This window comes from Styela clava, chromosome 7 (assembly GCF_964204865.1).
Source record: "Styela clava chromosome 7, kaStyClav1.hap1.2, whole genome shotgun sequence".
NCBI lineage: Eukaryota > Metazoa > Chordata > Ascidiacea > Stolidobranchia > Styelidae > Styela > Styela clava.
Window position 1 is genome coordinate 21863075 of NC_135256.1, and position 14883 is coordinate 21877957.

The following is a 14883-nucleotide window of genomic DNA, read 5'->3' on the forward strand; positions in this document are numbered from 1 at the left end:
CACTTTTTCGGTGACCTCGATTTTGTCTTGTGTCATCGTCATATCCACACAGCCAACTACGTCTAGTTTTACACCACCAGTTCCGAATAATTTCACCAAAAGCCGTTTTATACACATTTTCGGGCATTACCGAAACTTGTGCACTAGTATCTATGCACCAAACAAATTCTTCATTTTCGGTTCCAGCTTTTAGTTTGATAAACCACTCTAAATCATTAGAAAAATTCTTTTTCATACGCTTTCTGCATTTTCTAGATCGATTTATAGTACCCACAAAATCAAATTTCGGCTAGCTAGGGTTTTCTATTTCCCCAACATTAATCGGAACTCTGCTTTGACAAACAGAATAAAAATGACCAACCTTGTGGCATTTCTTGCGAGCAGCTGGGCAGTTATCTTTTCCGGCATAGTGCAGAAAAAATTATTATAACGTGAAAAATCAGGCCTTTTTAACGAACGCGGAGACCGTTTCAGAAGCCGTTGTATGGAAACTTTCGATTCCATTTTGTGACCTCTCGCACCCTAGGACCATACTCACTGTTCTATGATAATCCAGCATTGTATTGTACAGCAAAATTTATTTTCTCCGAGCTGATACTGGTAACATTCAATTCGCTTTTGGAATATTTTTTATGCTAAGGATAAATTAGCATTGATGTATTTATATGAGCAATAAAAATAGAAGTGACATGAAGCATACATTACAAATTTACGATAACATGCTAATCTAGCAATATGATTCGAACACATCAATTGCAAATGTACTGAAAAATCTCCAAGCATTTGTCAATGAAGCTATGTACTTGCTTTCGTGCAAATTATTTAAAAACAGGCAGAAAATAAGAAATGGTGCAAGTGCAACAATAAATATTCAAGAAGGCTCCCCCAAAAAAATATACCAATTCAAATATAATGGTCAGAATATACTGCAAAAATAGTTTTATTAACTAGGCTTATTCAATGCATAGTATCGAATCGAAAAGCTGCTTCACTATCTATTTGCCTGGGCAAGACAAAAAACCCACAATTAACAAATTGGGCGAAAAATGTTTAAACAGCATAGATTGAAAATGGCATACAAGCGAGGGAAAATATGGACATTGGATCAAACTCTGCCTAATAACAGAACAATGAAATCTTAAATTTGTTTACTTCATCGCTTATTAATACTATTTTACAAGTGATGATGAATAACGTAAATGAATGTTCAACAATAACAATGATTTTATAATAACGTTTTTAAATACAACAGGTTAGATTTCAAATAATGACAACTCTGAATAATCAACATTCCCAAATGATAGTGCGAGAAAAATTGAAATGTGATACATATGTCACTGAGAAAAAATTGAAGATCTATTTTAGAGATAAATTTATAACAAATAAAAGTGAGTGCGTTGTTGTATTTTCATCAGCATCAGTTCAGGTAACTTATATCAGACAGTTTCATGATTTGACAATAACAAGTGAACATTCGTAAAGGAACAGACTATGTAAAAAATACTTTATCCATCATGAAAAAAGTGTGTATTACTAAAATATGTCCTAATGAAATGAACAATTTTGAACTAAATGTTTATAAACTTGTACTTTTTAGTAGTAAGTTTACATTTTTTTTAAAATACTTCGGACACCCCCTTGCATACTTTTAGTGCGCTGCTTCTACCAAAGCAAAGGATCATTGGAATTATTTTTGAATATTTTCTGAAAATGTTCCTTCAAATCAACAACTTCTCCGGACTTCCAGGAATCTTCAGCAGCTTGTGCGAGGAAAGTCGCTCGAAGTGTGTCATTCGGTGATACACAGCATTTGTCTACTTGACCTGAATAATAAAATGCTCAATTACATAGAGATAAAACAGTGGGAATCTTACATATAAAATATTCAAAGTTCAGGGTGGCCCAAAAGTAGGTATACAGTTATTTTATTTATTTTTTATTACCTTCCAAGAAGCTAGAAAACTAATGTAAAATTCACACTAGATTTATTATCTAGAAAATTTTTTGCAATTTTTGATGAGTATACTTCACCAAATGCTTCGATTCCAGATATGTAGCAGCACAAGTGGAAGTGTTTGCATAGTCCATAGTTGCATATTTTTCTATATCCGAATATTTTGCAATTTAGGATTCCTTTTATGACGGCAATTTCATTTGTTACAGACCCAACAAGTGTAGAAATTTTGGCGCTCCAGAAGTGTGTGTACTAATATGGAGGTAACTAATTTTGTTCGCCTGCTTTACATCAAGTTGTGTGAAGGAACTGAAACCTATGGCTATGGGCAGGGGATATATTCGCTTGGCTAACACAGACAGTCCCCAAACTCGTAATAGAACTACAATAAGGAAAATCGGAATAAAATTACGGCCTAATCCTAATCTGGTACACACACATTTCTCCTTGGGGCTGTAGATTGAAATGAAACATAGATGACTGATAATATCAATCATATCAAAAACAGTCATTTGCATTCTTCACCTGTGAGCAATGCAACAAAATGGGCAATTTCTTCCTGGTATGCTTCTGAATATCTCTGCTTGAATGAATGATGTATGACATCATTAACTGTTCCTCCAACACCGGCAAAATGAACTGCAGATTTGAATGGGTTGTCGCTCATTAGGTTTCCATTTTCACCAAACATCTGTGAATCAATCATAAAACACTATTTCGAAGAGCTACTCTATATCAGGGACCAGGGGTCACCAACCTTTATGGAGCAGAGGGCTACTTTTTTGGTACCGATCGAAGCGGCTGTTCATACACCACAACACTTTCTGTGTCAACTAGAGCCCTAAAGTGTGACATGCTCTAATTGGCTTTGAGGTGGAGGTCATTTAGCAGTGTTACAATTTTAAGCTGAACATTGCTCAACAACACTTGACATGTCCAAGTTCCATTAAAAAAGGTTAGAAATGAACGACACGCATGGCTCCAGCTGATCTATTGTGTGTGATGTCATAATTGGAATGACACGTGACATTTCGATCACATATAGAAAAGGTTGACCGTTACAATAATTATTAATTATTATATTGTCTATTCCATTTCTCATATAAGGTTTAAACGAGAATAGCAAGAATAAAACGAGAATATCGGTTGGAAACCGAAGACTTATCGATCGATAGTTAGGGGATCCCCCAAAACAGAAACTGTAGTTTCGATTCATCCGCTCTTGTAACTTGCGCACTGCGCATCGCACACATACACTCGGCGGGTTTCAAAATTCTCTCGCTTTACAAAAATCTAGATCACTATATCAATAATTGATTGATAACTCGCTAATTATACGACATAATTCGCCCAAAATCAATAGGCTTCTGGTCCGAGATAAGATGAATGCACATGCAAAATCTGGAGCAGATTCAATCTCGCGTGCATCTAACAGACACACACACAGACATACATACAGACAAATACCTATCAATATACTTACCGATCTTAAGATCGATAAGTAATTAATAGATGGAGCTTACTGATAAGCGCCGTTATTTGAGTTATTTCAAAACAGACCTGCGGGCGACTCACATGGTCCCTGGGGCGACTTGGTGCCTGCGGGCAACGGGTTGGTGCCTCCTGCTCTATATTGTTTGTAAGTTCAGTTGATATTTGGCAAAGTCAGTTTCAGAGACATAGTCGAAATATAGTTTCAAGTAAGACAAAATAGGAAGCAAATTTTGATGGAAAGAAATTCAGGAGTTTTATTGTAACCATTGTTAGAAGCTAGGCATTTACGCCTCACTGGCTATACCATCTTTTTAAATTTTCCACTTAACTATCAAACACCATCACCCAACAATTACCAATTGCACAGTTACTCAAAGCTCACGAAGGTTCCACAGAATGGCTTTATGTTTTGATAAAATTGAGAAAATGGTATAACAATCTGGGCTGTGGTGCTGGAGAAAATTTACGATTGATTTATAAACAAATCTTTTAAAAAGCCAACAACAATGAGCTCATTCAACCAAAGTTTATTCCACAAATATCATAAAATGTACTCTGTTATCTCCTATGCTAATAAATTTATTAAAAAACCTTGAATTTCGAAAACCAATGAGTGCAAAATATTATATGTCAGACTTTCCAATTCATCATAAGTCTATATTAACATTTATTTAATTTTGCTGTCACGCATTTATCATTTAATAACAAACCTCACAAGTCTGATGGTAGCCGTATTTGCAGTCTCTTGATAAATCAATATGGGCGATCACTCCGCTTGGAAACTTAAGTACAATAAATATGGTATCAACGTCTCCAAGTGCAGCAATTTCTGGGATATGGGCGTGTGCTGTGAAGAGATAAATAAATTTTTCAGACAGATTCATTGCTAGGAATGACTCATGTAAAGTGTAATCTACATTTCATTTTATAACTAAATTGCGTAATACAATACATGAGGACTTTGCACTTTTGACTCCAAAAAACAAACACCAAGCCCATGATGTAATGGGCAACTTTGTTTGCATGCAGTGGCCTTATCACAATACATATTTGAGTTCTCATTCGGCTAATATCAAGTTCATATTGTATCTTTACATTAAAAACTACACACATGAATTTCTCCTCAATTTTGTGTTATACTCATAATCATTAATGCACAAACACAGGATAAGAAAATATAAACCAAATCTCAAACGTCATGACAACCTATCACATTATTTATGACACATGGAAAATTCAGTACAACAAATATGGTATCAATGGTTCCATTACATTTGAACCCATGACAATTGCACCTGTATGCTATTGCACCTATGGAATTTTTTTTGTTTTTGGATAGTTGAACCCATACTAACCCATGGGTTTTAGCACCCGCATATAGATTGAACCCGTGTGTATACGCATGGGTTCAAATGTACGTGGGTTCAAATGTACGGTCACCGGTATCAATATCCCCAAGTGCAGCAATTTCTGGGATATGAGCCGTTGAGCGTATGCTGCGAAATGCTGTGAAAAGATAAATATGTTTTTCAGACAGATTCAGTGCTAGGGATGACTCATGTAAAATGTAATACATATTTCATTTTATAGTCCAAACATACATAATACAATACATGAGGACTTTGAGCACTTTTGACTCCAAAAAACAAACACCAAGCCTATGATGTAATAGACAACTTTGTTTGCACACAGTGTCCATATAACAATATATATTTAACTTCTACTCATTCTACTGATATCAAGTTCATTAGTTTATATTGTATCTTTAAAACTCACCTCTTCCTAAATTTATACTCATAATCAATAATGCATAAATTAGGATAGGAGAAAATATAAACAAAATCCCAAAAGTCATGACATCCTATTGAGTGATTTATGTATGTTTTTAAAATAATTCTAGCATCAGGAGCTTGTTTATACACACCCAAACACTTATAATGGATAAATGAAGAATGGTGGATAATATACGAATCTGGTTATATTTTGACATGAATGCCAAATCCAAGAAATACATACCAGCAGTATATACAGAAATTGGTTCTTCACCAATCATCCACCTTATCAAATCTAAATCATGCACAGCACAGTCATGGAACATTCCACCTGAATTAAATATAAATGAATATCATTCAATATATTAAAGGTGATAACATTTTTGAATTACGTAAAATTCCAAAATATGAAGTATTTTATTAAAGCAACTTTATGCAGTAAATATATCATTCCACTATATCAGGATAATAAAATTTCCAACATGATAGAAAACATAAACGAGGTTTTACCTGAAATCTTAATGTAAGACATTGGTGGTCTTGGAGAATCTCTCGAACATGTTTTTATGCTTTGTACTTGTCCTATAATATCACGTTTCTTGTACATGTCTCGAATTTGAGGATCAAAGCGTCTGTTTATTTCAAAAGTCATATTTATTTTTAGTATTGCAAAATACAATTATTTTATTATATAATAAAATATAAAGAGTCTTCTTTATATTCTACGAGTCTTCATCTACTAAATGATTCAGTCTTAGCCAATCAAGCTTGCTGGATCAAGCTATATCAAGTTGAGCCTTTCTAAAATAATTAGATCTGATTTTATATAGAGTAACCAAAAAATTAACTGTTGCGTACATCTGATTAATATTATATAACTCATAATGATGAGCTGAATACTAAATATATTATGGAAAAGCACCGGTTAAATGCGCAGAGAAGCGGTATGTTCCCCTTGGTTGCTTCTCTGTAGCATTCTAAAGTTGATTCAATTGTCATCGCCAAAGGTTTCTCACATAAAACTCCTTTACCTTTAAAAGAGTCGGAAGTGATTTGTGCCAATGGCCTATTATCAGATAAACATGCATCATTATGATATTTCCTTTTATTCTATATTTATTGAATAAAAGACAACATTTTAAACCACATTCGGAAATATGAGACGTTTCCGCCATCACAGACTGACATCCTATTTGTTTCTATAATGATGATTGATCATCAATGAACTAACAAATATATTACGATTGAAAGTTATAAGCAGATCAGACACAATTTTCACCCATACACCCCTTATGAGGCATGTAATAAACATAGACTTCTACAATTTAAAGAAAAACGCTCAGCAGATATTTTGTTTTTCGTGAAGTTTAGCTGAAGCACTCCCAAAACTAGTCAACTTAATTTTTGACATACCTGCTTTTATTGCTGCCATAGCAATATGAACATGTGTATCCGTGGGCGTGCATATTATAATTCCATCAACACTGAGTAATATAAATATCAGTTAATATAATATAACCACATACAATAAAACATTACTTATGGAATATTAGGAATAGATCTGTGAGAAATCATCAATGTCCTATTCTCAATCGAAAAAATAAAGTTTTCATCAGTGACTCCAGGATAAAATGGAATCTTTAGAATAAAACATACTTGGGATCCTCAAATACAAAATGATCATCTTGTGGAAGAATCACTTTTGTTTCATCAAGATGATGAAAATCCTTCAAGTTATTGGCTTTTTCTTGGTCGAGATCCACCAAGTATTTAAGTCGAACTAAAAATATAAAACATGACATTCTAAATTGATATAAATATTCAAATACACTGTACTGAAATAAAATACAATTGTTAAAAATTATTTCATTCAGATAAATTTACCGTTTGGATTCTTCTGTAGATTTTCAAAATGTATCAGTCCCATTCTTCCAAGCCCAAACAGAGCAAGAGACACTCTATTACCAGCAAATGACCCCATACCTGCAGGACCTGATATACTGTTATAGGATTTGAAAAAGATTACTGAAATTAAATAAAAATATAACTTTTAATATGTTTTTGAAATGAATTTACAAATACATAGAAAACAAATCATTGCGCTATGCTGTAATGTACGAGGTGTAACCGTAAGGTAGTTTCATATAAATGCCCGACCATTTCCTCTTTCCTGGTGTCACATGATGTGAGTATGTAAAATATGAATGGCAGCTAACTTGGCCAGCATGGTACCAGAACAGCAAAATGTCAAAGCAGTTTATATCCTTTTTTTTCCGTTGTCTATCATTTATGTGAGCTGTTTATATTTCTTTAATTCTATTTGTTTCAACGACCAGCAACCGATTTCTGATAAGTTTATTTTGACTCCATAAGCAGCATAACAATAAAATGATTGGTAAAAACAAATAATTAAAAATTCTGGAGTTGTTACGCGGCGGTGTGGCTCAACGGGCTAAGTGTTAGGAATACGCTCACCACCGCACCTCTAATTACTCTGCCTGGGTTCGCAGGTTCGAATCCCATGCAGGTATGGTTATGTGCGAGAGGATTGCTGGACTCCTCGCCATCGTTGGGTGGTTCACGTAACCGCTGGTCGGTTACGGCTTCCTCCACCACCAAGTCCATGCTTCCGAAAACAAACAATATAGCCTAACTAATCCCATACCCGACCTGGAATGGTAACCGGACGAGACTCACGAGAGGCCGTGGTTCGCCATATGGATAAGCCGTCTTATCGGCTTTCCTCTCCCCCGGGATAAATATGTAAATCCTAATCCTATTTTCGACGCCGATGCCGCCAACACGACCTGACGACCATCCCGTCCCGCACGACTGCAATAGATTACCGTATTAAAACAAAGAGCTTTCAAACCCTGTCAGCCTGTTCCAACTGTCTGAACATTAAACAGTAAACGTTAGGTACCCGGTATACCGTATCACCTTGAATCAATAAAATTACATTGACGACACAAACACTGGCAGACTGGGAACCAAAGTCGAACCCATTCTGCCATTGTTGCATTGCATTGAGAAACGCCCTATCTAACAGCCTTATCTAGTCGGTACCGCAATTGTGTCATGTTAACATCTGAACATCACTTCACAATGACCAATCCGCCCAAAACCGGTAGAAACCGACAGGGCCTCGTAAATACTCCGAGGAAAGACTGAATCATGCCGGATTTTGCTAGGCCGTAGTTCGAGTTTTACTACCACTGTGAAGTGACTCTCACGGTGACCTTTGTGTGCAACCAAGCGAAAAGTTCAAATATCATATCAGAATCGGAGGCGGGACTAAATTTCCATACGCAATTAGGAAGCGAATGAGGACAAAAATACAAAAATAAAGTTATATACGTTATTTCTGTAAATTGGAACAATAAGTGCGTGCCAGAAAAATGTAAAGTGCGAATCATCAAACAACAGCTTATAAATATGAGTTTTAAACAAAAAAAATGCAGCACGAGTAATTACTATAAAGGTAACTATCGTAAAACATACACTTTTAAACATTAGTCACATGTCTTTCCGCCCAGGAGGGGCGAGATTTTATTGATTGATATAAAAAATATTCATACACTCTACACAATACAATTTGAGTCGATGGGTACAAAATTTTAAAATTATGTGTAATCCATTGCTGAAAAAAGCCTATTTCGCCTATATCGTCATAGGTGAAAAATCGTAAATTTATGCACTTTTCAAACATTACTCACATGTCTTTCCGCCCAAGAGGGGCGAGATTTTATTGATTGATATAAAAAAGATTCATACACTCTACACAATACAATTTGAGTCGATGGGTACAAAATTTTAAAATTATGTGTAATCCATTGCTGAAAAAAGCCTATTTCGCCTATATCGTCATAGGTGAAAAATCGTAAATTTATTCACTTTTCAAACATTACTCACATGTCTTTCCGCCCAAGAGGGGCGAGATTTTATTGATTGATATAAAAAAGATTCATACACCCTACACAATACAATTTGAGTCGATGGGTACAAAATTTTAAAATTATGTGTAATCCATTGCTGAAAAAAGCCTATTTCGCCTATATCGTCATAGGTGAAAAATCGTAAATTTATGCACTTTTCAAACATAACTCACATGTCTTTCCGCCCAAGAGGGGCGAGATTTTAATTGATTGATATAAAAAAGATTCATACACTCTACACAATACAGTTTAAGTCGATGGGTACAAAATTTTAAAATTATGTGTAATCCATTGCTGAAAAAAGCCTATTTCGCCCAAATCGTCATAGGTGAAAAATCGTAAATTTATGCACTTTTCAAACATTACTCACATGTCTTTCCGCTCAAGAGGGGCAAGATTTTATTGATTGATATAAAAACGATTCATACACTCTACACAATACAATTTGAGTCGATGGGTACAAAATTTTAAAATTATGTGTAATCCATTGCTGAAAAAAGCCTATTTCGCCTATATCGTCATAGGTGAAAAATCGTAAATTTATGCACTTTTCAAACATTACTCACATGTCTTTCCGCCCAAGAGGGGCGAGATTTTATTGATTGATATAAAAAAGATTCATACACTCTACACAATACAATTTGAGTCGATGGGTACAAAATTTTAAAATTATGTGTAATCCATTGCTGAAAAAAGCCTATTTCGCCTATATCGTCATAGGTGAAAAATCGTAAGTTTATGCACTTTTCAAACATTACTCACATGTCTTTCCGCCCAAGAGGGGCGAGATTTTATTGATTGATATAAAAAAGATTCATACACTCTACACAATACAATTTGAGTCGATGGGTACAAAATTTTAAAATTATGTGTAATCCATTGCTGAAAAAAGCCTATTTCGCCTATATCGTCATAGGTGAAAAATCGTAAATTTATGCACTTTTCAAACATTACTCACATGTCTTTCCGCCCAAGAGGGGCGAGATTTTATTGATTGACATAAAAAAGATTCATACACTCTACACAATACAATTTGAGTCGATGGGTACAAAATTTTAAAATTATGTGTAATCCATTGCTGAAAAAAGCCTATTTCGCCTATATCGTCATAGGTGAAAAATCGTAAATTTATGCACTTTTCAAACATTACTCACATGTCTTTCCGCCCAAGAGGGGCGAGATTTTATTGATTGATATAAAAAAGATTCATACACTCTACACAATACAATTTGAGTCGATGGGTACAAAATTTTAAAATTATGTGTAATTCATTGCTGAAAAAAGCCTATTTCGCCTATATCGTCATAGGTGAAAAATCGTAAATTTATGCACTTTTCAAACATTACTCACATGTCTTTCCGCCCAAGAGGGGCGAGATTTTATTGATTGATATAAAAAAGATTCATACACTCTACACAATACAATTTGAGTCGATGGGTACAAAATTTTAAAATTATGTGTAATCCATTGCTGAAAAAAGTCTATTTCGCCTATATCGTCAAAGGTGAGAAATCGTAAATTTATGCACTTTTCAAACATTACTCACATGTCTTTCCGCCCAAGAGGGGCGAGATTTTATTGATTGATATAAAAAAGATTCATACACTCTACACAATACAATTTGAGTCAATGGGTACAAAATTTTAAAATTATGTGTAATCCATTGCTGAAAAAAGCCTATTTCGCCTATATCGTCATAGGTGAAAAATCGTAAATTTATGCACTTTTCAAACATTACTCACATGTCTTTCCGCCCAAGAGGGGCGAGATTTTATTGATTGATATAAAAAAGATTCATACACTCTACACAATACAATTTGAGTCGATGGGTACAAAATTTTAAAATTATGTGTAATCCATTGCTGAAAAAAGTCTATTTCGCCTATATCGTCATAGGTGAGAAATCGTAAATTTATGCACTTTTCAAACATTACTCACATGTCTTTCCGCCCAAGAGGGGCGAGATTTTATTGATTGATATAAAAAAGATTCATACACTCTACACAATACAATTTGAGTCGATGGGTACAAAATTTTAAAATTATGTGTAATCCATTGCTGAAAAAAGCCTATTTCGCCTATATCGTCATAGGTGAAAAATCGTAAATTTATGCACTTTTCAAACATTACTCACATGTCTTTCCGCCCAAGAGGGGCGAGATTTTATTGATTGATATAAAAAAGATTCATACACTCTACACAATACAATTTGAGTCGATGGGTACAAAATTTTAAAATTATGTGTAATCCATTGCTGAAAAAAGCCTATTTCGCCTATATCGTCATAGGTGAAAAATCGTAAATTTATGCACTTTTCAAACATTACTCACATGTCTTTCCGCCCAAGAGGGGCGAGATTTTATTGATTGATATAAAAAAGATTCATACACTCTACACAATACAATTTGAGTCGATGGGTACAAAATTTTAAAATTATGTGTAATCCATTGCTGAAAAAAGCCTATTTCGCCTATATCGTCATAGGTGAAAAATCGTAAGTTTATGCACTTTTCAAACATTACTCACATGTCTTTCCGCCCAAGAGGGGCGAGATTTTATTGATTGATATAAAAAAGATTCATACACTCCACACAATACAATTTGAGTCGATGGGTACAAAATTTTAAAATTATGTGTAATCCATTGCTGAAAAAAGCCTATTTCGCCTATATCGTCATAGGTGAAAAATCGTAAGTTTATGCACTTTTCAAACATTACTCACATGTCTTTCCGCCCAAGAGGGGCGAGATTTTATTGATTGATATAAAAAAGATTCATACACTCTACACAATACAATTTGAGTCGATGGGTACAAAATTTTAAAATTATGTGTAATCCATTGCTGAAAAAAGCCTATTTCGCCTATATCGTCATAGGTGAAAAATCGTAAGTTTATGCACTTTTCAAACATTACTCACATGTCTTTCCGCCCAAGAGGGGCGAGATTTTATTGATTGATATAAAAAAGATTCATACACTCCACACAATACAATTTGAGTCGATGGGTACAAAATTTTAAAATTATGTGTAATCCATTGCTGAAAAAAGCCTATTTCGCCTATATCGTCATAGGTGAAAAATCGTAAATTTATGCACTTTTCAAACATTACTCACATGTCTTTCCGCCCAAGAGGGGCGAGATTTTATTGATTGATATAAAAAAGATTTATACACTCTACATAATACAATTTGAGTCGATGGGTACAAAATTTTAAAATTATGTGTAATCCATTGCTGAAAAAAGCCTATTTCGCCTATATCGTCATAGGTGAAAAATCGTAAATTTATGCACTTTTCAAACATAACTCACATGTCTTTCCGCCCAAGAGGGGCGAGATTTTAATTGATTGATATAAAAAAGATTCATACACTCTACACAATACAGTTTAAGTCGATGGGTACAAAATTTTAAAATTATGTGTAATCCATTGCTGAAAAAAGCCTATTTCGCCTATATCGTCATAGGTGAAAAATCGTAAATTTATGCACTTTTCAAACATAACTCACATGTCTTTCCGCCCAAGAGGGGCGAGATTTTAATTGATTGATATAAAAAAGATTCATACACTCTACACAAAACAACTTGAGTCGATGGGTACAAAATTTTAAAATTATGCGTAATCCATTGCTGAAAAGTGCCTATTTCTCAAATATCGGCATAGGTCAAAAATCGTAAATATATACATTTTTCAAACGTTAGTCACATCGCTTTCCGCTCAAGTGGGGAGAGATTTTATTATTTGATATTGATTAGGTTCTAAAAGTCTACACAAAACAACTTGAGTCGATGGGTACAAATTTTTAAAATTATGAGTAATCCATTGCTGAAAAGTGCCTATTTGTCAAATATCGGCATAGGTCAAAAATCGGTAATATATACACTTTTCAAACGTTAGTCACATCGCTTTCCGCCCAAGTGGGGAGAGATTTTATTATTTGATATTAATAAGGTTCTAAAAGTCTACACAAGTGCCTATTTCTCAAATATCGGCATAGGTTAAAAATCGTATATCATATATCATTCGATCGACGTACACGAAGAAAACAAAATATTCTTAAAGTTTGAGATTTATTCATATTTATTCAAAGTCCCTAATGCATATTTGATACATACAAAACAAACCTAATATTATACAGACAAAATTTGAAAGCCAAATCGTAGAGAATTCATCTAGAAAAAGCCAAGTTTAATTAATGAATATAAAACATACAAAAATACATACAATATATACATGTTATAAGTCTTTCGAATTCAAAATTTTTTGCCTAAGGTGCAATTAAAATACACATATTTAGGATGCAAAAAATTTATAAGTCCATGTATCCACGCAAACAGGGTGAGATTTTATCATTTTGTACAAATGAGCTATATTTTATTAATAAGGTACATACACTATACATACATCTCAAAAACATACATTGCGTATATATATATATGTAATCAGTAACTGATAATTTTATATCTGAGCATGTCGTTTAGCATATTTAATGGTCTAATGATAAATAAAACACATTTGATGCATTTACACTAATGAAATTCCAAAATGTCCGATTAAAGAAGAATTTGATAAAATTATCTGAACAAAATTTACCTGTTACGCCAGTAAGGGAGGTTTAGGGGGTGCTGTCACTTCTGGGTGAGCCCCCAGACTAGTGGAGCGATGTAGCTGCCTTAAGGCTCCATTCTCTACTGGCACCAACAAGCAACAGTAAAGCCACGAGCCATCATCCATCCTTTGTGTTGACTAAACTTCTGAAAAAAATATGTGATATGCTAACTAATTAATATTTAATATAATTCTACACGGACTCGAGACCAATAAAATGTAGACAGTATGCCCTTGGTTTGATTGTCAGCATGTTCGTGGTTTGCCCGTTATCCCTTTGAAAGATTGGCTGCGCATTTTACTGTTCAGAATTTAAACACTTCTGGTTTAGTATCAATTTTTACCTCTTTTTTTGAAAACATTGATCTTATAAGTCAACAAAGCAGTAAATACAAGTTTTACATTGATAATTAGTAAGACATCAGAACAACTTAACACATATACCAGAAATTTAGTTTTCAGGTTTAAAAATCTTTTCCTAACTGAGCAAACTTGACATCTTCAACTTACATCAGTTGAACGTGGTTGGTGGAATAATCTGATAACACTCATCGTTATTGTGGTACGAGAACAAGCATCAAAAGAGAATTACCGTAGTCTTGTATTATGGCACCGTGTCATAGGCCGAAAACAAATACATAGTCAACAAAGTGATAAGGAAATTACCGGTACAGAATATGGTGATACTGCACCTGATCAATTAGAGCCTTTTTTTTTCTTGACGAGACACATTTCAATATAGAGTTCAATTAACCATTTTAATGCAAAGATTCGAATTATGTCATATTGGATAGAATTGTCCTATTTATTCCGGGGAGAGGGAAGGCCGATAGAATGGTTTATTCATACGGCGCGACACGGCCTTAGGACATGGTTACGAGTCCATAAAAATAGCCAACCAGGTATTTAATTCCGGTGCGCGGACTTGACGTCGGAGGAAGTTGTAATCGACCGGGGACTACATGAACCACTTTCTAGAGACCAGCAGTCCTCTTGCATGTGATTATCCCAAAAGATTTGAATCTTTGAACCTGCCCATCGCATTCGGAGATGCGGTGGTAAACTAAGCACCAACCGTTTTGTAACAAGACATTGTCCGTTGTTATGGTGTGCGGATGCTA

The 14883-nt window shown here is 34.4% G+C and overlaps 1 protein-coding gene across 1 annotated transcript; it reads right to left on the reverse strand.

Moving 5' to 3' along the window:
- Positions 1 to 558: 558 nt before the first annotated feature.
- Positions 559 to 7603, reverse strand: LOC120328540 (putative oxidoreductase YrbE). The gene is made up of 9 exons (XM_039395058.2): positions 7105 to 7603; positions 6877 to 7000; positions 6634 to 6704; positions 6143 to 6251; positions 5731 to 5852; positions 5465 to 5551; positions 4159 to 4295; positions 2480 to 2645; positions 559 to 1823 (listed from the first exon to the last, which is right to left on the reverse strand). The coding sequence occupies exons 1-9, from the start codon at positions 7199 to 7201 to the stop codon at positions 1663 to 1665; spliced, it is 1074 nt and encodes a 357-aa protein (XP_039250992.2). The 5' UTR covers positions 7202 to 7603; the 3' UTR covers positions 559 to 1662.
- Between the last annotated feature and the right edge of the window lie 7280 nt (positions 7604 to 14883).